Source organism: Notamacropus eugenii, chromosome 2 (assembly GCF_028372415.1).
Source record: "Notamacropus eugenii isolate mMacEug1 chromosome 2, mMacEug1.pri_v2, whole genome shotgun sequence".
In the NCBI taxonomy this organism is placed as follows: Eukaryota; Metazoa; Chordata; class Mammalia; order Diprotodontia; family Macropodidae; genus Notamacropus; species Notamacropus eugenii.
The window spans coordinates 73,487,629-73,511,862 of NC_092873.1; the positions used below are offsets into that span (position 1 = coordinate 73,487,629).

At 43.7% G+C, this 24,234-nt stretch overlaps 2 protein-coding genes across 18 annotated transcripts; one reads left to right on the forward strand and one right to left on the reverse strand.

Annotated features, from left to right (window-relative positions):
- The first annotated feature begins 317 nt into the window (after positions 1–317).
- On the forward strand, positions 318–11,732 carry ZNF692 (zinc finger protein 692). Of its 11 annotated transcripts, none has more exons than XM_072640967.1 (12): positions 318–423; positions 1,240–1,417; positions 1,749–1,780; positions 2,404–2,664; positions 2,894–2,942; positions 3,080–3,214; positions 3,703–3,894; positions 4,055–4,132; positions 4,231–4,309; positions 7,824–7,938; positions 10,331–10,430; positions 11,230–11,732. In XM_072640967.1, exons 2-12 carry the CDS (start codon positions 1,254–1,256, stop codon positions 11,570–11,572), a joined length of 1,548 nt encoding a protein of 515 aa, XP_072497068.1. In that variant the 5' UTR covers positions 318–423; positions 1,240–1,253; the 3' UTR covers positions 11,573–11,732. The 11 variants fall into 11 exon arrangements, with proteins under 11 accessions (XP_072497068.1, XP_072497064.1, XP_072497062.1 ...); XM_072640963.1 differs by lacking the exon at positions 318–423 and adding an exon at positions 843–992 and having other exon boundaries at positions 1,278–1,417; XM_072640961.1 differs by lacking the exon at positions 318–423 and adding an exon at positions 872–992 and having other exon boundaries at positions 1,217–1,417.
- Positions 11,733–12,287: 555 nt separating this feature from the next.
- ZNF672 (zinc finger protein 672) lies at positions 12,288–24,030 on the reverse strand. 7 transcript variants are annotated; one of them, XM_072640974.1, is made up of 4 exons: positions 23,804–24,030; positions 20,841–20,881; positions 20,150–20,309; positions 12,288–15,559 (listed from the first exon to the last, which is right to left on the reverse strand). In XM_072640974.1, exon 4 carries the CDS (start codon positions 15,093–15,095, stop codon positions 13,485–13,487), a length of 1,611 nt encoding a protein of 536 aa, XP_072497075.1. In that variant the 5' UTR covers positions 15,096–15,559; positions 20,150–20,309; positions 20,841–20,881; positions 23,804–24,030; the 3' UTR covers positions 12,288–13,484. The 7 variants fall into 7 exon arrangements, with proteins under 7 accessions (XP_072497075.1, XP_072497074.1, XP_072497073.1 ...); XM_072640973.1 differs by lacking the exon at positions 20,150–20,309; XM_072640972.1 differs by lacking the exons at positions 20,150–20,309; positions 20,841–20,881.
- Positions 24,031–24,234: the final 204 nt, after the last annotated feature.

The window sequence follows — 24,234 nt, forward strand, 5'->3', positions numbered from 1 at the left end:
GAATGTCCTTCCACTTTCCCCATCCGGGTTCACAAAACCCTGAGCTCTTTGGCCTAATCGATTTATGATAACTCCCCCAATCCCTTGCTGAACAAAACCAAAAAACAAGCAACAACCTTTGGCTGCCAGGGGGTCGGGGTATTAAGTTGGTCGGTTTAAAAATGAGCGGCGGACTACAACTCCCAGCAACCACCGCTTAAGGTTACTGCCTAGGCCCACGTCCTCCTGCCTCCCGGCCCGAGTTGCTGTTCCGGACCCGCCGCTCCCGCAGTAGCAGAGGCGATTTTTTTCTTAAAAGAGAAACGGCGGTGGGCACCCCCAGCAAGGCCTCTCTCCGTCCCCCTCTCCCCCGCCCCGGTGGCCTGATCGAGGGACTGCAGGGGGCGCAGGCGCACACGGGGCAGGGGTGGGCGGGGAGCGCAGGTAAGAGGGGCGGGCGGCAGTGAGGGTGAGAGAGCAGCAGAGGTTAGAGGGGTGAGGGCCTCTGTGGAGCTGCGGTGCCGTTTCTGGCTCCATGGCCCACGCTAGACCGAACTTTAGCTGGAACGCTCTGGGGCCCACCCTGGGCAGCCACCCAGCCTCCATTGTGACGTCAGGGTTCTCCGCGGCCGCCCCTCCCCCTCCCCCCTGAGCGGCAGTCTCGGGGCAGCGTGCCGAGCGGTGGCGGAGCGGGCTCGGTAGGAAGCCGGCTGGAATCCCGGCCGCGCTGTCAGCGCCCCGCATCTCCAAGGTCCCTTCTAGCTCCGAGAGTCTCCCGACTCCTTCCTTCTGCCGCCCTTGGGGAACGTCTCATTCCATTCCGGGCTAAATCCGGTCTCCCCACTCAGGCTCTTATCCAGTAAATGGGTCTGCGGGTCAGACCGCCCCGGTGGCATGGTGGTGCTCAGTGGGCCAGAACACGGGTCAAACCCCAGCCCAGCTACAGTCCCCGTGCCTGTTTGTGCACCATCTCACACCTCCTCAGTGTCCTTCAGAATAAGGAAAGGAGAAAGGTACGCCCCTAAAATCTGTGTCATCTTGGCAAGGACTGGGAGGTTCTTCAAGACCAGAGAAGAGCCGTGGTCTGTCCAGGTTCTCCCCCGGGGAGTCCGTTAACTACAGTCCAGTGTGCTCTGGGGGACTGCAGAGCCACCTTTCCAGTCCTGTTTCCTCTCCTGTACGATGAGAACCCCAGAATCTAAGTAACATTTTTCTCTTCCCCCCTTCCCTCATGGAGGGATTATCTCCCCATCTTCCCAGTCCCAGGGAGCCCCATGGCCGCTTCCTTGGGTTCCCAGAGGCAGAAGCGGAGGGAACTGGATGCCCGCCGAAGTAAGTGCAGAATCAGGCTGGGGGGCCACATGGAGCAGTGGTGTCTTCTCAAGAAGCAGCTCGGCTTCTCCCTGCACTCCCAGCTCGCCAAGTTCCTGCTTGATAGGTCAGGAGGATCTCCGTTGGGCTGCACAGAGTACTGTGGGAGGGATGTGGGGGGGTTGGGAAACGGAGGTCAGGAAGTGGGGAGGAATTTGGATAAGGCTGAAAGGGAAGAGTTGGGTATCACTGGTACTTTGCACCCCCTTTCCCTTGCGCTAGGCTTATCTCCTCCACTAGACAGTGAGCTCCTTGTGGGCAGGGAACATTCCTTACTTTACCCTCCACAGTGCCCACCACCTACCATGGTGCTGCTGTGCTGGTGGTAGATGCTCAATAAGTGCTTGATTGATTTGGAATGAGCCACTTACCCGACTCCACCTCCTTTCCGTTGGCAGGTACAATTCTCCAGGCTGTGTGCTCTGTGCAGGTAGGTAGGATAGAGTGAAGTCAGTTAGAGAAAGGAAAATATGTGGGGTGATGGAGACTAAAGCTTTTACTATGGTTCGGTTAGCAACCGCAAGAAACAGCCGACAAACTGCACTCAGCAGCCAAAGTTAAAATCTCAGGCTAATTAAAATTAGTAGGTTGTATGCAAGTTTAAAGGGGAGCTATCTGCCTGAAGGGGATACAGACATGTTTGAACTATATACGGTAGAAAAACAACTCCTAGCTAGATTAGGAATCAGGATTAGGGTTTGAATTTTGACATTGGGTAAATTACTTAAGCCTTTCTGAGTTTATGCTAATACTCATCTGTGAGATAAGGGGTTTGAACATGGTGACCTCTAAGGTCCTTTCCAGCTCTGAGTCTATTATCCTGAGAAGAGAAGAGGAAAAGTGGCTTGGGGAGCCAGGTACTTTGTGCTTATTTTTACCATAAATGATACTTTAGATAAAGGGGATGGGAGACTCCAGATATGTTTTGTAGGGTTTGAAGGTAGGAAAGGACAGCATTCGTTGTAAAATATGGGTCCTATGGAGGATTCAGGGATAGGAGAGAGAGAGAGAGGGGGGAAGACTCTCTGGTTAACATCAATCTCTCCTTTCCAGGCCCTGAGCCTTCCCCCCCAGAGGGTCTCCAGTATCTGGTATTCTTGTCCCATGCCCACAGCCGTGAATGTAGCCTGGTACCAGGGCTTCGGGGACCAGGAAGCACAGCTGGGGGGCTTGTATGGGAGTGTTCAGCCGGTCATACCTTTTCCTGGGACCCCTCCTCTGGCCCTGCACCCCCAGGATCCAGTGCTCCCTACATCCAACACTCAGCACTAAGGAAATGGTGGACCAAGTCAGGGAGCTGGCAAGAACATGAAGGTGAACTGGGGGTCATGGGGAGATCTCTCTCCTCAGCACTGGACTCTTTTTCAGTTCCTTTCCTAGAACTTCTGTCTCTTCATCCCAATTCTCTAATTTGTTCCCTCTCCTTTTCCCAATTTATCTTCCACTTTGATTCAACCTCTTCCCTCCTGACCTCTCTGACCACTTCACCTTTTTCATTTCAAGTCTGACTTCTTTCCCTGTTTCATCCCACCCCCATCCCCAGCCCAGGTAACTGAGCACTATGATGGGACCCAAGAGTCTGGGATGCCCAGGTGAGTCCATGAAGGACTGGGGACAGAATAGGGATGGAGGGATGGGGGAAAGGGTGTGAGAGATTGTTAGGCTAGATTAGGAAAAAATTAAGCATGTGGGGAAATGAGTCCAGCCTTGACACCCCTTGGGAATGCAGGGGGGTGGCACCCCTACCTGAGACTTCCCTGCCCCATGGAGAAGATGAAGAAAACGTAGAGGAAGAAGTGGATGATGAAGAAGACGATCATCTCAGTGATGTCAGCCCTTGGACCTACAGCCCCTCTCCAGATTGGTAAATGCTGGATGAGAGGATAGGGATGAAGATGAATAATTTGGGCTGATGACAAAAGAGTGAGAAGATTTAAGAGTTAAAGTGTAAGAAGACAATGACGAGAGAAGTTCTGTGTAGGAAAGACTAGAAGGAAGGTTAAGATGGTTGTCTGGAAGTACCAAGGGCTTGAATGATAAGGAAAGTTTGAGGGGAAAAGATATCAGGGAATTCTCATGGAAATGAAATCAAAGTCTGGCAGGAGAGGTTGATGGGAGGGATGGGAAAAGGTACTAGAAGAATTCTGGGGCTGATAATCAGAGACTGAAGGAGGGTAGGAGTGGGGGTCTGATATTCTAAGTTTAGGACTTTGACATTGTGTGCAAATAGAGAGGGAGCTGATAGGTTTTAGGTGACAGAGTGGTTAGTCATCTGATATCCATCTGCTAGCATTTATTAAGTGCCTTCTGTGTGCCAGGCACTGTTCTGAGCGATTGTCCCTTCCCTACCAGTGAACTAGGTACATCTAGTCCCCTTCCACCTTACCTCACCCCACTCAAAGAAGAAGAAACAACACCTCCACTGTCAAGTTCCCCCACGGCTGATTCATCAGAAACTGGAACAACCCATCCTGAAGAAGATAGAGTACAGCCTGAGCTAGACACAATATCCCAATTGAGCCAAGGCAGCAAGACCCAACCCAGGTAAAATAGGCAGTAAACAAGAGAAAGCATCCTGGCAAACCTCCCTTTCTGTGGAGCTTCCAGTGAAGGGCTGGAAGAGATAACTTCTTTCTCATTTCTACATGTTGAAACGCGTGATTCTTTGCTTCCATCACCCCATTTTCCTTCTTCATTCCCAAAGCAGACGACGAAGACAACAAGGACCTCCTCCCATGCCTCTGGATGAGGACATAGCACAGATAGGTCCCAAGAGAATCAGGTAAGATTGATGAGATTTGGGGATAGAGGAAGAAGGAGGTGGGGCGGTAGTATAAAGAGCCTTGGGAAACCTCATTTTCCTGCCTTGTCTTATTTCAGAAAGGCTGCGAAAAGAGAGCTCCTTCCTTGTGATTTTCCTGGCTGTGGAAAGATCTTCTCCAACCGACAATACCTGAATGTGAGGGATAGAGAATGGGATGCTGGGTGGGAGATGGAATGAAATAGTTTGGGAAGAGTGGGGTTAGGGGATTAGGGTTTGGGATTGAGGGGAGGACACTGGGAAATTGTAGGGATAAGGAGAAATACCAAGATTTTAAAAGCTTGCTTAAAATACATGGCCGTGGTCGAAGAGTTGACAGTATATTGTGTTAGTAGACTAATAATACTATATAATAATTGCAATTATACGCAAAGGTTTAGAGAGTGCTTTACATGTGATGTTATTTAGTCTTTATAAAAACCCTGTAAGGTACATACTATTATTCCATATTTTATAGATGAGGAAACAGATTTAGAGAGGTAAGTGACTTTGTCCATGGCTATATAGTTAGCACCAGAGGTAGGATTTCAACCCAGGTCTTCCTGATTCCTACCAGCATTCTATTCACTATGCCAAACTACCTTAGGGAAGTATTACATTAGTAGTCAGATCTCAGTTTGAATCAGGAATGTGCTATTTTATTCTGTGACCCCAGGGAAATTAATAGATTTTTCTGGGAACGAGTCTTCATCTATATGGCGAAGTAAATGAGATATCTCTAAGGTCCTGTCCATATTTGAATTCTATGATTCTATATCAACAGACAGACTTTGTGGAAACAGGCAGAAAATCTCATTCAAAAATACAAAACACCTGCAGTATCATCTCTCAAAGCTATAAGCAAGTGAGGTACCTTAGGAATTGGTGGGAAAGAGGAATACCAATACCAATACCAATGCCATGTCAGAATAGAAATCCCAAAGGGGTGGGCAGATGGGAAGTACAGTAATACTGTATGAGGACATCATGAACAGAGATAGGGTTAGCATCTGAGTCGGGTTCTTAACCTGGAATTTGTGAACGTTTTTTTTTTTAATACATCTAACATTTATGTAGTACTCTAAGGTTTTCAAAGAGTTACACAAGCTATACAGGTTTCAACAAATGATATCACTTTGTAATATTTAGATAACTATTTCAATATAACTGGTTTCCTTACAAAGTTCCTTTGTAAACCTATGTTTTTTAAAAATTTTATTCATTTAAAAATGCACTGAAAAGGGATCTGTAGGCTTCATCAAACTGTAAAAAGGGTCTATGACACAAGAAAGGTTAAGAACTCCTGATCTAAATGGATAAAAGAAATACTGTGGAATCTCTGTGGGTGGAAATTCCATACATAAAATACAATGAGACAGAGGCCATGCTTTATGTGAAAGTAGTCTCAATGGCTAAGGTGAATTTAAGTATATCTTCAAAACATTTTATTTCGGAGACGTGAAAAAATTTTTGTCAATTTCATATTACAAAAATAATAAGTGTATTTGGACAGTAATGAAGGTATGTAGTAAGGTGTAGATTATAAAAAAATATAAAAGAAAACTCCCTGTTATTTATTAATCTCCCACTTTCCCCCCTATAGCTTTTCTATTTCCCATATCAGTTAGCAATATTAGGCACCTGTTATGGATTCAATATATACTTATTAATTGAAGTATCATTATGCAGTAGAAAGAGCACTAGTCTGGGAGACAAAATACCTTCTGGCATTTTAACTAGCTTTGTGGTCCTTGGGCAAGTAAGTCATTTCTCATCTCAGGGTCTCGGTTTTCTCATTTGACAAATGTGGTAGTTAGACTAAATAACAACAGCCAATATTTGTGGCACTTTACAGTTACAGAACCACAAAATTTGATAAGAGACCTCAGACCATTTGGTACAACCCATAAATGAAAAGGAAGCCCCACTATAACATCCTTAAATCAACTTCTGCTTGAAGACCTCTATAAAAAAGAAAACCTACCACCTCTTTAAAGCAGCCCATTCCACTTTTACACATTTCTAATGGCTAGGAAGTTTTTCCAACTTTAAGCCTAAATTGTCCCCTTTGCAACTTCTGACCATGGCTCTGCTCTCTGGAGCTAAACAGAAGTCAAATCCCTCCTCGACATGACAGCTCTTTAAGTGCTTCTTCCTCAGTCTTCCCTAAACTATACTGTAAATCCAGTTCCTTCAACTGAAATCCCAAGGAATTAGGGAAGAGGGTCAGAGTAGCCTTGGGTTATTTTCTCAAGTATGTAATCAAAGGCATTCTAGAAAGTGTTTGGCTTCCTCTCTAGGGATTTTAAATGAATTCCATAGCCAAAGGGGAATAAACTCCCAATACACAAAGGAGAAAGGCTTTATTAATACAGACATGTATATAAATATATATGCATGTATATATTCTGTAGTCTGCAGAATCGCTTTATTTATATTCCTCAGAGAGAGGAAGGGGAACTCTTAGAGTTATAATATCTTTAAGAAGCAAAACTATATTTACACACATAATAAGAAAAGAATATAGAACAACAGAGATTAGACATTGTAGAAAGCATTGCAACAATTTTGTTGGCCCAGAATATCATAGCTAAAAGGGGCCTTGTTGACAGTCCAGTTTGTGTGGCTGTCATATAAAGAAACTGAAGCCCAGAGAAGTTGGAGTTTGCTCTTGATTATACTCTGCTAGCAGAACTCCGACCCGGATGAGAAACTTCAATTCTAAGTCCAGAACCCCTGCATTCTATAATCACTCTTCCATGATAGTTCACCTACAGCTACTTCCTGTAGCTTAGGGACCAGTCAAGAATATTTCCTTTTCTTATGGGCACTGGAATTACAGCAAACTAGGAATTAGTCATTTATCAGATCCATCAACCTCACACCTCTTACTCATTTCAACAGATGTTATAAGCTAAAAGCATAAAATGGTTCCCAAAAGGGGGAAGGAAAGAAAATTGAGGTTTTTGTTGAAGACATCTCAAAACACAGAAGTCAACATCAAAAAAGACAGTCATATCCCAAACATCATATCCCAAACATTGATACCGCACACAGAATGTTGGGTTAGGTGGACTGTTGCTTTTCCTTGGTAATTCTTGTTTAGTATGAACATTTATTAGTAAATGTTGTTTTAGGGACTGAGAAGAGGGATAAGGTTTGTTGGTTGTGAAGGATATGGAGAATTGCAGGAATTTAGATAGTGGGTGTATGGGAAGAAGTGCTGGGATTTAGAGATACTGAGGAACAGGAACAAGGGTGAGATGGGAACCTCTGGTACAGAGGTGGAGCTACATGGATAACAGTTTGGACAGAGGGAGCTCAGGGAAGTGCAGGAAGTGAGATTTAGTGTTGAGAATTAAGTATGAGCTGGAGAGGATTAAGAGAGACCAGGATAAGAGTGGGGTGTGATGGGACAGAGAAAAAGATAGAGAAAGTGAAAATAGGGTGTTGGATAAAAGAATCTGGGGATAAGACAGGGAAATTTTCTGTAATTTATATTTGGAGGAGGATTTAGCAGTGGGATAGTTTGAGAGTCAAGGCTGTGATACTGTATAGTGTTAGTGTTGGGGGAAGGGTAGTCTGCCTCAGGGTGTGATATGGTGGGAGCTGGTGGGGAAAGCTATACCCTCTCTTTTCCTTCACCACCATTCTTCATTCTTCCTATCCCCAGCACCATAAAAAGTACCAGCATATCCACCAGAAATCTTTCTCCTGCCCAGAGCCAAGCTGTGGAAAGTCCTTCAATTTTAAGAAGCATCTGAAGGAACATGTGAAACTGCATAGTGGTAAGGACCACTCACTTCAATTTGACAAGTAAATGCTTATCACTAAGCTCCTGATGAATACCAGGCACAGTGTTAAACAGTAGGTGTATGAAGTTAAAAAGAAAATAGTCCTTGCCCTCAGGGAGCTCTGGGAAGCCTTCATTAATGAAATTGGGAGAAATTCTCCTGAGGAAAAAAATACCATGAATACAGTTAATACAAAATATATGTAATTAAATACAAAGTAATTTTTTGGGTACAGAGTACTAAGAACTTGAGGGATCAGGAAAAGCCTTGTGTTGGAGATGATACTGAGCTGACCCTTGAAGGAAACCTAGAGCTTCCAAGAAACAGTCCAGCAAAGGCTTGGAGGCAGGAGATGGAATGGCTTATATGGGGAGCAGCAAATAGGCCAGTAGAGTGTTATTATACAGGGAGCAATATGAGATCAGTCTGGAAAGACAGGTTGAACGAGATTGAGAAGGGCTTTAAATGCCAAACAGATAAATTTATATTTTGTCCTAGAGGAAATGCAGAGCCATTGAGCCTGTTGAGGAAGGAAGCAATGTGGTCAGATCTCTGCTATGAAAATAGCAGTATCATTATACTGTAAGGAGGTAAATGACAAAAGGAAAAACCTCCTTCCTAAGAGAGATATCCAAAAGTGACATGAGATTGCTAAGAAGTCTTCAAAGGACCATTTCTGGCACGTTTTCTCCCATTCTCAATGATCTTTCAGAGGTCATAGGCAGAGGCTCAGAAACATATCTGCCAATTCTTTTAGGACTTGTGGATATAGTTCTTTTGTACCAGAGCATCTGCACACTTTCTTACTTATTTGGGGTATTAACATCCTATTGGCCATTTTTATTTCGTCCTTTCAAATCCAAAGGTTATTTTCCATGGCAGAGAAAACAGAAGGAAAATAAAGTTGAGCAGCTCTTGCCTTTTCTCTGGCATCAGTTATCATCATCCTAATTTATTTTATCCTGTTTCTCTAAAAACTAAAACAAGAAAAATTTTTGTTGTCCTTACTTTCCTAAGCTTTCAGTAACATCGAGAACTATGCCATGCTTTTGAATTCACCCTCTTTTACCTGCCCTTGCTATACATGTTTTTTGTAAAATAACAGTTGGAATATATACTTGAGTAACTATATTAATCTTTTTCAACAACTCCCTTTTCTCATGGGAATTGTTTCTTTTGTGACTTCAGATTTCATTCTGATGGCTTCTCAGATTTCCTGGTCTGACTTCTGTACAATTACAAACCATGCAATCCTTCCTCTGAATCCTTTGAAATTTATCCTAAAAATTTCTGTTAAATATCAGATTATTTCTGGCTTTCCTCTTCTCTATCACAGACTCCACGATATAGTGGTCACTTCTCTTAAGGTTCCCATGATTTCCACACTAGTTCCTCCTTGTTTGGTGAAATCAAATCTAGAATACTATAGAATTTTCCTGTGTTGGCTCCTCTACATTTTGGATGATGAAAGGCACATTAAGACTCCACAAGATGTCTATAATTGAAGTGACATCCCCCTTTACCTCTATGTGATGCCTTTGTGCCAGACTTATGATCTGTCTCCCAGTCTCCTCATCTGCAGCCTCTTTTTGTCCTCTTGGTTTGTGGTATATTCTGATGACAGTATTATTTCTCTTTCTTTTCCACCAATTTTTACCATGTTTTCTACCATGTTTTCCCACCCTGGTTCTTGTATTTCCATACATGAGTGTATCTTATAATATACAACATGTAATTAATCTATAGTACAATATATAATTTTCCAGTGTCCCCATCACTGCTAGTCCCTGCTACCCACTTCAAGCACCTGTATCTAGCTCTTCCAGTTCTCAGTCTTTTTTTCCTTTTTGTCTCACACCAACCCCAAACCCACCCCATTTCATCTGCTCCAGCTTCCTTTCTAGTACTCAAATATCCTTCTCTCTTGTCAGGAATCTAGTATCTTTTCTCTCTACCTATTGGGCCTTCACAAACAAAGAAATGCAGATGGCTGTATTTCAGGGCAGGATAGGCAGGAAGATACTAGACCCTTCTTTTCCCCTGGAAACTGAGGGGACAAGGTGTTGTGGCAAATGATAGTAATAATCTAGAAATTTACCTATGTCGAGTACTTTATATTTTTTCAAGTACTTTCACACCTCCTTAGACTCTCAAAACAACTATTTTTGGTAAGAAGAGTCCCATTTTCACAGCTGAGGAAACTGATTTTTAGAGCAGTAAATTACTTGTCTACATTAACATCGTTAAGAGCCAAGATTGTAACTCAAGTTCCTTCAGCCAATAGTCTTTTCCTCTGAGGTTTCCCTGTAACGGAATGAAAGGTATGACTAGAGTAAATATAGAGCAATGTAGACAGATTCTGGGATGTCTCCTTTTGTGCTTTCAGATACTAGAGACTACATTTGTGAGTTCTGTGCCCGCTCTTTTAGAACCAGCAGCAACCTCATCATCCACCGGCGTATCCATACTGGGGAAAAACCATTACAGTAAGTCGAAAATATTGGGGTGAAGAGTATGCTGAGTCTTTGAAGGAACTGGGGTCAAGATACCAGAATTCTGGGAGAAGAGAATTAGAGCCGGGGTTAAATGGAGGGGCCTACGGACTGCAAGATAAGAGAAAGAAACTGGGGCAATCAGCCTCAAGAAGGGACAAGGAAGAGGTAGGAACTTGAAGGAAGGGTCCTGGGGTCCAATCTAATCTAGCAGTCATTTAAGCACTTATTATGGAGAAGGCACTAAACTGTGTGCTGGTAATACAAAGACAAAATGAAAAACAAGGAGAAAAAATATTGGGAAGAATAGAAAAAGCATATATTAAGCATTTACTATTTGCCAACCATAGTACTAAGCATTGGGCATATATAAAAACACGCAAGTAAAAGTTTCTGTTCCCCAGAAGTGGCCTGGTCAAGGCCAAATAAGGCAAAAGCTTAACTGTTAGAACCAAGGGTAGTGCCAGGCACAGGATCAGATGAGTGGTATGTCACAAAAATGATGCCTGGACTCTGAATGGGAACAAGAAATTGCGCCAAATATGGGAATGCCTACATACCTGTAGCAAAGAGGACTTAGGAAGTGTTAAAGGCCAAAGGAGTGTGTAGGTAGCAAAAATCTCTAGTTTTTGAGAATAGATGTTTAGGACCAAGGAGGGGCCTAGGACACCTTGATTTCAGGGTGACCTGGAGGATTGAGACTGGGTACAATGCTAGTGTTTTGAAAGGCTGGTGGAATTGGGGATGTGCAATTACTGGGATCTAATTCCCTGACCCTTCTCCATAACTCCAGGTGTGAGATCTGTGGCTTCACTTGCCGCCAGAAAGCCTCTCTGAACTGGCATCGACGCAAGCATGAGGAGGCAGCAGCAGCTTTCCAATATCCTTGTGAGTTCTGTGGCAAACGATTTGAGAAACCCGACAATGTCATTGCCCACTGCAGCAAGAGCCACCCTGCCCGTCATCCTGGCCCTGGCTCAAGCCCCACCCTCTCAGAGTCCTACCCTTCACCCACTATCTCTAGTTCTACTTCTACCATTTTGCAATCTAGCCTTTCATGTGAGTCTGAGAAATGTCCTCCCTTGGATTCTAGCCCTTCCTTACAGTTCCAAAGGAATCAGACCTCAAGGTGTTAGGAAGTAAAGTGGAAAGTGGCATGGGGAAAGGTAGGAGGTCTTCAGGGTGACACTATAAATAAGTACATAGGTGCCAGTCATATCTTTAAGGGGAGCTAGAGGACTGAATTGTCTTGCTTCCTACTGCTAAGAATGCAATAAAATGATTATTTTACATTTATACTTAGTTTGAGTTTTTTAAATTAAGTTAGGAAATTGAGCTGGTAAAATTGAGTTCTGTAGGAAGCTGTTTACTGGAGTCCCTTAAAGAAGTGTGAGGGACGTTTTTTCTAAATAACTTAAACCTCAAAACCAATCTTACCTGTCACTCACCCTTGTTAGGGGCATAATTTTCCCTTCAGGACCTACACGTTTAGCTTCCAATCCTTCCCCACAGGACTTTTCAGAATGCCTTCCTTTTTGGAGGAGGTGAAAAAGGGAAAAATAATGGAAAATCTAGAAAATGGGTTTGGGAAGAGATTCATTAAGGTATGACTTCAGGAGGTACTTAGGGGGCTGCAAAGCAGAAAATGAGAGCATTACCAGAAGTATACAGCTTCTCTCTCCCAAAGAGATCTGTTGGTTTGAGAGAATGGTATAGTCTAGGCTATGGGAAAGAATGGCTAATGTAAGGGAAGATGGGATGAGAATAGGAAGGTCTTTAAACACTGAAGCATGGGCATAACTTATACTTTAAATTCCTATAGATTTAATAAACAAGGCTTGAGACATCAGAAACAACAACAAAAACCAACCTTTATTCTAATGACCGAATTACAGGGAGAAAGGGATGTCTACAGTTTTCTTCTGGTTTCCTCCATTCTTGTCCTTCCATCCTCTTCAGTCTAATTAAGGATAAAGACTGTGACTGCCAGGGTGTCACAAAATTAGCCTTGCAAATTACAAACATTTCTATGCTTCAGTGGGGAGTCAAATAAGTGAAATATATGATATCTGATGAGTTCTTGGCTTATCCATCTTCCTCTCAATGATGGATCCCAGCTATCAAAATCTTAGGAGCATAGCAGTTGAGTCTGCCAACATACATTATTTTGACTGAACCAAGATTCTTGATGGGGATGGCTCAGGAGGATTGTTTGCAAGGAACCTCATGGATATGTACCCTTTATCCCTTCCCTTCAATTTCATTGGCATAAGTCTATTTCTGACATGCACTGTTTGTACTATTTTGCCATGTGACACTATTTTGGGAGTCTCTTTCCAGATCTTTTATATTTTCATACCTACCCTTCTCATCCCTTGTATTTCACCCACACCTCATTCTCTCAATTTTCTCTTTCCATTAACCCCACAGAAATGGAGAGACCAAAATACATGGAAATAGAGAAAAAGAGAGCAAAGATAAGAGAAATATAGAAGAGGGGTACAAAAGGACAGAAAGCAAAAGAAAACCAGGTATTAAGGACAACTGGAGACATAGGAATACTAAGAGGTGGGAAAAAACAAGAATGAAATAAACATAAAGGTGCAGACAGAAGAAGGAGATGAGGTATAAACAAAGAGGGAACGCACCAAGATAAAAAAACATTTTCTTTTTCTAATGTGGCTGGGATCTCTCTCCCATCCAGGAAGAGAGGGTTAATTCAACCTAATTTCTACTACATCCACTGCTACGTATACCAGAGAGAGATAAGAAATAGGAATATGAGAAAGTGTAAAGAGACTAGAAGCGGCAAAGTACATACCCAGAAAAAGAAAGGAGACAAATAAGAAAAACATTGGGATACAGAAAATCACAGCAATTGAGGAAAGAGACTGAGAATGTGGTGGTGAATGCAGATATACACAGGAAGGACAGGAGAAGGCAGAGAAAGCTCAGCCCCACTGCTATCCCCATTATTTAGTCAAAACTTTTCCCCAGACTTCCTTTTGGGAGGTTGGAGACATGTTGAGTGTTTTTTACTTAGGAACCTCAGTACCTCTCACCTACTCCTGTTACCCTCAGGCCTGATTTCTCTTGGCCAGAGTCTACTGAAAAGATCAGGCTAGGTGCCATCGCAACCAATGCACCAGCAGTGGCTCCTGCAGCTGCCCTGGCACGGGCATGGGCCCTCTGGTGCTGTGACAGTGATCGACTATGGCTAAAGCACTTCCCACACTCAGCACACTCTGAAGGGCGTTCACCTTGGTGGGTCTTTCGATGCAGTGCCAGTTTGGAGCCAACACTGAAACACTTGCCACATTCAGGGCACTTGTGGGGCTTGTCACCAGCATGGTTCCTCTTATGAACATTTAAGTTGGAAATACATGTGAAGAACTTACCACACTCCTCACACCGGTATGGCTTTTCACCAGTGTGGGTACGCTTGTGCTTTGTGAGGTCTGAGCGATCACTGAACCGTCGGCCACACTCTTGGCAAGGGAAGGGCTTTTCCCCAGTATGAATCCTTTGGTGAACAATCAGATCTGACCGTTGCCCAAAGCTCTTGCCACAGGTGGTACATTGGTGTGGCTTCTCCCCCTTATGGCTTCTCCGGTGCCTCATTAGTGTGGAACTTTCACTGAACTTCCGCCCACATTCTGGGCAGGCATAAGGCTTCTCCCCTGTGTGAATTCGGTGGTGTCGTACCAGGGTGGCACTCTCTGTGAAGCACTTTCCACACTCAGGGCACTTGAATGGCTTTTCCCCTGTGTGTGTCTGCTGGTGTCGTGTCAGGGTTGAGCTTTTACTAAAGCTCTTTCCACATACACTGCACCGGTGAATTCTGGTCATCCCATGTGTCTCCTGGTGGACTCGGAGTTCTGATGCCTGCCTGAAGACTTCCCCACACACAAGGCACTTGTGGGCTCCCTCCAACTTGGCTTCGTTGTGTCTCTGACTGTGGCTTTGCTTCTGGTGTGCAGAGAGCTGTTCCCCATTGTCAAATGTCCCTCCACACTGATTGCACTTATAGGGCTTTCCAGCCTCATGGACACTACGATGTTTCTGCAGCCCTGAGCTACTTCGGAAATCCTGGTGGCACTCACCACACCGATAGGATTTTTCCTCAGGATGCAATGGGGCAGGCAGGACAGGCCCTGTATGAACAATAAACCTATCTCCAGTGGCCTCTGGGCCTTTAGGAAGCCCACCTGCAGCGAAAGCACTAGAACTACTATGGGTCCTTTCATAGTGGAACACATAGGCACTCTGACGGAAGCTTTTCCCACAGACAGGGCATCGGTAAGGTCTTTCACGAGGGTGACATCGCTGGTGACAGTACAGGACAGAGCGATAGGGAAAGCGTTTCCCACATGCATGGCATTTGCAGGGCCTGCCTCGAGTATGTGTACTCTGGTGTAGATCTAGATAGACACTCTGATGGAAACTCTTGCCACACTCATTGCAAATGTAGAGAGTCTCACCAGCATGTGTGCGCTGATGGGCCCTAAGCTCTGCATTCTGTGCAAAACCCTCACCACATTCTAGGCATCGGTAGCGGCAATCCCCAGCATGTGTGCGCTGGTGGAGGTGCAGCACTGAACTGTAGCGGAAGCTCTTGTTACACTCGATGCATTTATAGGGCTTCCCTGCTCCATACATAGCTGGAAAAGGATGGGTGGAATACCAGGAAACAAATGATTTCTGTAACTGGATTCTGGAGGAAAGGGGTAAGCCAGTTAGAGGAGGTACGTGGGGGATATTTTCCCCTGCACTCTGAGGGGTGGGTGTTGGTAGTTTTCTTTCCTGAACTTTCTGGTGGTCGGAGCCTGAGGAAGTAGAATGTGTTGAGTAAGCTGAGTAAGGTTTTTCTTACACTGTGGTTGCCTAAAAGCAGAGATGATGACTAGGTAGGGATAGAGGTAAGCTCTTCTTGCTTTCAGGAGGGACTGTGGACAACAATGATATTCTCCTGATAAGCTTAACTTTCTTCTTAGCAAAAAGGTGTTTGTCCACTTGGAACTCTTCTGCTTGGAATCTTTATTTTCTTTCTATCATTGTCAGCTGCTTTGGTTCTTTCATGGATTTTCTTCCCTATAAGGCGTCAGGGGGTGAATTGTTGTACCCTGGAGAAGAATGAGAGAATCCAGCTCAACAGTGCAAACTAATACATAGGTGCTGAGGGACATGGATTAAAAGTGAGATTAAGCTTCCTTGAGATGTGTTCTGCTGAAAGTTAGGAAGGCAAATTGTAGCTCCAAACTGGACCCAGCATGGTGAATATAAGTATAGGCAATATAAGGGCAACATGGCAGACTTGGATACACTAGTTAGAGGAGTGTAGCCAAATCTCTCTTTAACTTTTGACCCTGGTTTTGTCTTTTAATTTATTGAATGAGAATGTCTTTTGCAGCTCAAATGACATAATATATTTTGTATAAGTATTAAAGAACTATATCAAAAGTTGTGAATTTCATGGACAGTTTCATGTACAACATTATTTATTTTCACCTCTAAATTATCCATGGATGAATCAACAAAAAAATTTTTAAATGACTAACTTCTCCTAGCAGCATGCTAGGTTGATTCCACATAATACTCCATTTGGGTCCTAACCCTAAATTATTCTCTTGATTCAAAGTGGTGGAATCCTAATAAAGCTGCCCTTAGCCCCAATATTCTAACTTCCTTATGGGTTCCACTGAACAAGAAGCCTACTGCCGCTACTTAGGGGCTACTGTCCCCGCCCCGGTCAATATTCTGCCTTCTTCATGTATGCCTCACTGCTCACTGGAACAACAGGTGTGTCCATGAACTCATATTTTTCACAGAAACAGCAGGTGTGTCCATGTGATGGGATCCCAACCACTGCCTCTAGCTAGCCACTGCCCCAGACCCATTCTTCATGTTTCCCACAGAAACAGCAGGTGTGTCCATGCACTCACCCACAACCACTTCTAGTAGTGTCAGACAGGACCACAATAGTCAGCATATCCAAAAGCAGCACCACCAGGATGCCTGAGCAGGATGTGGACCCCAAAACAATAGAAGTGACTTTCCCTAAGTAAGCACCTGCACAGTAACAGCAAAAACTGCCCTTCAAGTGAACTTGTGACATAGAAAGGCTTATTATAATATCATTATCATACATACAACCTCCCCCCAGGGGTTTTCCTGTATGCACTGTAGGTAATTGCATGTGCAATTCCACTGGGACTGAGACCCCTCCCCTATTACCTAATCTCTTAACAAACCCCTCTTGTCTTTTTAATATTCATAATTTCTGTTTTGTAATTGTATCTTTACTCTATAAAAATCTATCTTGCTTTCTTTGAAGTTTCTGGTTCCTCTTGGAACTTAGCCCACTTGCTGAGAGGCGTCAATCTCAATAAATGCTTATGCTGGGATTAGAGGAAGTCTGATTCTCAGTTCTTTGAGACAGTTCCAGCACAACACATCATGAAACCAAAACAGTTTTTGGCATTCCTGGGTGGGCAGTCTCTGACTCTGACCCCTCCCCTCCCCATATGGGGCAGAATCGATGATTTGGACCCTCTCTAATCCAAAAGTAGGCTTATCTTTTCCCCTTCTCTTGGCTGAGAGGTCCTTCAAACACCTAAGAAGGCTTGACTAGATCACTTGCATCCTAGTGCCCAAGGCCCCTGAGGCTGTCAAATTCCCTCTAGACATTTCTCTCTGGAAATTTTGTGGGGAGTTCTTTGTGAACTCAAATTTTCTTTTTCTTCATACTTCAATGAGACACCACTGAAGAGATGAATGTGGCTACAGGGGGTTTTTCCATAGGCTTACTGGAATTCAGTCTCAACTCTCATCCCACAGGCCTTACTAAACTGTAATAGAGCCTGATGTCCATATGGTCTGGAGGACCAAGAAAAGTTATCGCTATCTGTGCTCTCTGTTTGTATTTGTCTGCTCTGTGTAAAAATCTCAGTCTGCCACCTTGTAAATGCACCCATCCAGAAAAGAAAAAACTGTATCTGGGCTGGAGAGAGTGATGGTCTCCCTTAAAGAAAGATTGTTGGCAAAAAAACAAAAATAAAAACTCTCTCTCTCTCTCTCTCTCTCTCTCTCTCTCTCTCTCTCTCTCTCTCTCTCTCTCTCTCTCTCTCTCTCTCTTTCTCTCCTTCCTTGGACTTTGGCCAAGTTCTGGAGGTGGAAGGACAGACAGGAAAAAGAGGAAGGGGGAAACTTCTTCCCTCAGATCTGAGTGAAAGGGTCACTTCACTGATCAAAGAGAAGCAGGTTTCAAGGCAGTACTTTGGAATAGGACTATCACCTAACCATTTCCTGGGTCACAGAAAAAGAAAAGGTTTATGTGAGTCAGGATATAACCAAAGGTAATTGAATCTGGTTATATCTTAGACAACATATTTAAATGTTGTCTCTCCTAATTTGATGTTTAAGATGTCAGATTTTATTATACTATTTGACACTAAGATAAGTTGAGAAAATGCACAGATCTGAAAGAGATGCCTTAGACACAAACCTTTGAGCTCTCCAGGAGAGAGGGGACTAGGCACCACTGGATCTTTTTCAGAGTCCCACTCACCTTGACTGACAGGTTCAAAGCTCCCACTTCTGAAAGTTTTTAAGGAGTAGACAAAGAAGTGAAGTTTACCTGAGTAAATGTTAAAAAAGAAAAAATAAAACAACTCTTAAGATTCTCCTCCCTATGGTCTCAGCTCTGACCAGGCTAGGGCTACAGTACCTTCATCCTGTTATCCTGGCTCTGACTGAGCTAAGGCTGCAGTAAAAATTTAGAATAGCTAAAAACATTTTAGTAGATTCTATTAACTCCTCTCATCCCAGATAAGATCAAGGAAAGAGAGTGCTGAAGAATGGTAGGGAATTTGAGTTACCCTCCCCCACCTAGTGAAAGGAACAAGGGGGGAAGTTCAGCAACTGGGGGGGGGGCAGCAATAGCCATGGGCCTCTGAAGTCCACCCCTCTAGGCTAGCAGATGAACTTCTCTCAACACCCCCCATCCCCACCCCCTCACCTCCCACCCCCAGTCTTTGCTGTCACACCACTGGAAGTTCCCTTAAGCTTCTGCTCCAAGTTCCCAGAAGCTGAACAGCACCTATCAGGAAACTTGCAGATTCCTCAGGAACGCCAAAAACTATTGCGGTTTTATGATGTGTTGTGGTGGAACCATCTGGGAAATATGAGGAATGGTTCTGGGGGCAGTGGCTAGCTAGAGGGCAGTGGCTAGGATCCCATCAAATGGTCACACCTGCTGTTTTTGTGAGAAATATGAGTTCATGGACACACCTGTTATTCTAGTGAGCGGTAAGGTATATATAAAGAAGATAGGATATTGAGTGGGGAGTGGCTAGGTAGGGGCAGTGGGTCAGCTGTTCAGTGGGGCCTATAAGGAATTTAGAATACTGGGGCTGGGAGCAGCTTTATTAGAATTCCATCAAAAAAATCATAGATTTGGAATGGATCATCTCATCTACCACCTTACTTTCCCTACTCCCTACAACCCTTATCCATTCATTTTATAAAGAAGCAAAAAGAGACCAGAGATGGTAATGGCTTATCCAGAGGGCTAGCCCCACTCCCAAAGAACCGGAGTGAAGAATGGCCACATCGCCAATACAAAGCAGTTTGGATTAGTCTTGGTCCAGCTCCTTCATCTCTCAGTGCCTTAGTTCTGAATCAGGTTGGAATTCTACTAGAGTACAAAAGGGCATGTGCCCTAGAAAATAACCTGAAAAAACAAATAAGCACACAAATGCACTCAAACCAAATATAATTTCTAAAATATCCTAACTTTTGCTTCCTTAAATTAATGTGAATAATCTAGTGATAATTATTAAAGAAAAATCTCATTAATTTGGAATAAACTGTGGGTGACAGGAAGAATTATGTCTGTAAAAGATTAAATTTTTTATTATTTTAAAAGATACACATTTGTTACTTGCAAATACTGTACATATAAACTAAGATACAGTGGCACTATTAAATACATAAAATGTTTTACAAAATGTAATATCCAGTTTATAATGGGCACTTTTCTACTCTTGCTTAATAGGCAAATCATGCCTTATAATGAAGGATTTTAAAATGTATCTAAAATAAGTTTTTATTATATTTGTGGAAAGACAGTTTGAAGTTAAATTATTTCCCTATTTTTTTCCAAGTTGCAGCACTTTTAGCTTCCTGCTTTAGGTTAGGAGGCCTCCTCATGGGTGCTTAATAAATGTTTATTGACTAAACAAGGATTAAGCATGCTCCTGGCCTCTTTGAATAAATTAAAATGTTTTTATGTTAATTATTTCCTCTGCTTTCATAAAATTCCTAAGAGGTGGAAGAAAGGGCTCCAGAGACTAAGGGTGAGTATTCTAGAAGAGTTATTTATTGGAATGATAGCTAGATCTAGCCCTGTCTCCCCTGAAGACTTATATGAATAAAAGAAGGCTAGAAATACAGCAGCTTTGGGACATTTTGAAGGATGTTTCAAACTAGGTTGTTAAAAAAAGGATGGAATTAGGAATAAAGTCTAATTCTCAGCACAGTCTTGGGAGACCTTGCATAACAGAAGAGACATTTATAATTCTAAACCCTAAAGGATTGTGATCAATTTTACTCAAAAGAAAGGGGCAGATTTAGTGTTTTTTCAAGTTTCCTCATCCTCACATTCCCAGGGAAAGAAAAACAGGGGAGAAGGAAAAATACAGTCCCTTAATTACCAGTTTGATTCCTAGTTCCTAAATTCTTCACATCCTCTTCTCTAAACTTTTCTTTGCAATCGAAGTTGACTCCTACCCAGAGGGTGAAGGGGCAGAATGCCCCAGTAATTAACGTGAAAGATTTAGATTTTTTTGGTGAGGAAAAAAGAATCTTGAGTGCCTGGAAATAATGGAGATTTATTAAATTAAAATTAAATCACAGGATTTTTGGTAAAAGGTAAATAGTAGTTGAAGTTCATTTTTATCTCCTCTCTTCCAGTTTGAATTCACTTCAGCATTTGAACTATAAGTAACTATAAGGAAGGCACTTTCTCACTTTCGATATTTTATATGAAGAATAAAAAAAAAAATCTCTAAAGGATTCAGTTGAATCCCCTGCTATGAATTAAGCAAAGAGAAGAAAAGAGGATGCAGTGAGAAATACATCCCCAGTTTCATTTTTTATGTGCCTAGTTGTATTGCGTCTGAGCTTTTTATCTCCTCAAGGACTTAAAGGTAGTCCTCAAGCTGTATTATAATTTTACAAATTCCCCTCCCCTACTCTCTCTTCCTTTCTTCAGACCAAAGGGGCCTCATAGGAACGTGAGGGTGCCAAATTGTTTCCAATATCTTTTAGTTCCCTCCTCCCTTTCCCCAATTCCCTTACCCTCCACCCCCAGGAAAAAACAAAAACAAAAACAAAACAACTCACCGACAAAATTAGGAAGGTTCAACTTTGATGACAAGTAATACCTGGGGTGGGACCAGATAAGGAAAAGGCAAGGGAATTAGAGAGTCAATGCTTAATGCCTCTTTGACTCCTTGTCTCGATGTCCTCAGTGTCCAGAACAGGAAGTCTCTAGCAGGAGCTCCTTCCTGTCGGACAGTCTGGGGCCGCTCTAGGATTTGGGACTTTATAGGATCTCAGACACCTTAACCCTTTGCAGCCCTGGACTAGAGAGCAATAAAGAGATCTAGGTGGGATGAGAATTTGAGGGCAAGTTTAAAGGGATAGATCATACCACACAGAGAGAGTTATGAGAATAGAAAACTGGATTGTGGATGCTACAGAATTTTTTAAAATCTTAGGTGCCACTATTCTTCTTAAACCAGACAGTTTAAGAGAAGAGAGCGATTTAGGAAAAGGGAATTTTTCCTTAACATCCCCATCCTACCCCTCTCCTCCAATCTAAACTACAATTAGGGAAAAGCTAAAGATTCAAACTATAACCTTCCTTATTTTAAAGTTCAAATCCAGCAAAGGTGAGAAGTCTATTCCTCCCACCAATGGCTAGAAAGCTGAGGGTACAAATACTTAATGCTTAATAAAAAATAACAGATTCTGTTTGCCTAGGCCCATTTAACCCCAATCCCAAAGTTAAATGCTCATCTTGGGGTAGGATCATTTGTGCAAATTTAGGGGACTTAAATATCTCATTTGCTTAATTTTCCAACAAAGCCAGGCTCTTACAGATTCTTCCAAATGTCTCTTGCCTTCTTTGGTTCCAGAAACTTTCTGGTATGTTTAAAGAAGTTAGTGAGTTGGAAATGAAAAAAATAGTCTCCCCTTGTCTCCTAGACCCCCAACTTGCCCCCTTCAAATACCTTTTAGGCATAAGTTAATAAAAATAACTGATCCTACTTTTCTTCCTGGGAGCTTTGCCTCAACTCCTCCCAAGGGCTTTTCAATAATAAATAGCTAATATTTATAAGGCATTATCTTCTCTAAACCCTCTGTGGTAGATGCTCTTATTATCTTCATTTTGTAGATGAAACAGTCTCTGATAGGTTAATCACCTTGCTTAGTGTCACACAGCATGAAAACGTCTAAGGTTAGCATTTGAACTTAAGTGGCTTGCCCAAGCATCACAAAGCTAATAGGTATTAGTTTCCAGATTCCTTGACACAAGTCACCACTGTTGAACTGAATCTAGTCCAAAGCCTTCATTTTTGCCTCTAGGATCCTGTGTCCCAGAAAATTGACTTACTCAGAATCATGCTGGTAGCAACTGGCAACAGTAGAGTTCAAATCCACACCTTCTGATCCAAATACAGTTCTCTTTGCATTATACCAATAGCCTCTCCATTGTATTTGTCCCAAATTTTGGGGAACCCTAAAGAAACTTCATCGCATAATCCCTATGATGTTTATTAGCAGTTCTATTCTTAATAAGTAATTTTTGATAGCCAGAGTCTACCACCTTTTTTCTTGAATTCAGATGTTCTATTTCTCCCTGGCATGAAAGCAAGAACCTATAACTTAGTAACCACCACTGGTATTATGCACACAAGAGAACCAATAAATAACTGGAGTGTTTAATTATCACTCCGAGCTGGAGTGGTATTTGACTGAGAGGAACAGAATTTGAGGTATTTGTTGACTACTTGCTATTGGGGGTGGGGGTGGGGGAGACAGGAATCTAATAGCATTTTCCAGAAGTCACTAACAATACTTTACATTTGCATGGATTTTTACGACACATCCATATCCAATTATATCTCTAATCTAATTCTAACAGCTCTTTTTCCTAGACTAGGCAGGATAAACACCCCATTTCACAGAACCGATCCAGAAAGACTGAAGGATTCGGCACCAAATCATATAGCAAGTCTTTAGTCTTTTACCTCACCAAATTCAGTTCCTTAAGAAAGTAATGTTGGGGAAAGGGATCATTTCTTCTTATTCACAAACCAGAAAGTTATTAACATTGCCTTGGGTTACTCCGACTCCTGCTTCTTCGTGTGTGTGTGTGTGTGTGTGTGTGTGTGTGTGTATGTGTGTATGTGTGTGTGTGTGTGTGTGTGCGTGTGCGTGGCATCAGGGTCAATTCTTGGTAACAGGACAATTATGACAAGGCTGGGTACCGAAAAGATACTGCTGGGATTGGCACAGTGCTTTCCACACAGTGGTGCTTAAATGTCTCAAACTCCCCTCTAGGAGGGGTTGAATCTTTCTCCCCTTCCTCTTCTGCTCCCCAAATTAAAGAAAACTCTCTGATTCACTTTCTTGGGCCGAGAAACCATGGACTGCTTTCGCTACAAATGTAGAGCTCCTTTCTCCAAGCCCCAGACTGGTCTTAGGGAGTCCTCACAAGTCCCCAGATCCGGGTCAGAGTCTCTCGAGAACGAATGAAACATCGTCCCCTCCTCGTCACCCCGTAATTGGAGTCAAGAGGGATTTATAAAGGACAAAAGAGTGGAAAGGGAGAGGAGGGGGCCAGATAGCTGCTCCCCTCCACTCCTAGACCCTCCCTCAGCTCCGGCTCCCGGTACTGGGGAACTGTCCGCGGCACCGGCGGAGTCCTGAGGCGGCAGGGGTCAGGGGGAGAAAGGATCCAGCTAAGAGCTGGAAACAGGCTTAGAGAAGGGGAAGAGGGAAGGGAGGAAGAAGGAGAAGGGAGAGGAAAGGGTCGAGGCGAGAAAATGAAGTGTGTCGGGTGAGAAGGGCAGAAGAAGCAGGGGCAGGATTTGGGTGACTCCCCTCCTTCCTCACACGCCCCCCCGCTCCCCGGCGCGTCACTCGGTTGCCAGGGCAGACTTCGCAGGAAGATGAGGGTCACTGCAGTGGAAGCCCGTGGAGGGGAAAAGCGGGCGCGAGGCTCAGGGCTAGGAGCCCCCCGTTACCTCCCCACTCCCATCCCCCTTCCCTCATCCGCCCAGTCTGGGTCCCCTCACCGGTGGTCGGGTGGACTCCTCCAGTGCTCCAGCTGCCCAACGACCCCCAACCGTCAGAGCCGGGAGAGCGAGAGGAGATAACGGGCGGGGAAGGGGTGGATGGGAGAACAAGCCAGTCTGGACTGAGCGGGAGGGAGGTGCCCAAGAATCCAGCGCCTCGGGATAGGGATGGGCTCGCCAGGCCTCTCCTCCTGCTCCGGCCGGGGCTCCGCCTTCTCCCCTCGCTCGCCTGGCCAGGCCGTGCGTCACGGGTTACTGGGCAGATTGTCCCTCTGACCCGCCCTCTCCCGAAGGCCCTAGCGCGCCACCTCAAGTTCGCAGTCTCGGGCTGGGGAAGCTGCCTGGGGGGAGAGGGAGACAGCAAAGAAAAGGGTGGGACTGGTCATTTTTAGAGGGTGGAGGATGAAGGAAAAGGCTTGGACAGAAAATCC

Bases quoted from the DNA above. Each gene is read 5' to 3' on its own strand.
- ZNF672 (XM_072640972.1), bottom strand. From the start codon at position 15,095: ATGTATGGAGCAGGGAAGCCCTATAAATGCATCGAGTGTAACAAGAGC.
- ZNF692 (XM_072640961.1), top strand. From the start codon at position 874: ATGGTGGTGCTCAGTGGGCCAGAACACGGGTCAAACCCCAGCCCAGCT. The intron at 4,133-4,230 runs GTAAGATTGATG...GTCTTATTTCAG, and splicing joins ATAGGTCCCAAGAGAATCAG to AAAGGCTGCGAAAAGAGAGC. The intron at 7,939-10,330 runs GTAAGGACCACT...TTGTGCTTTCAG, and splicing joins ACATGTGAAACTGCATAGTG to ATACTAGAGACTACATTTGT.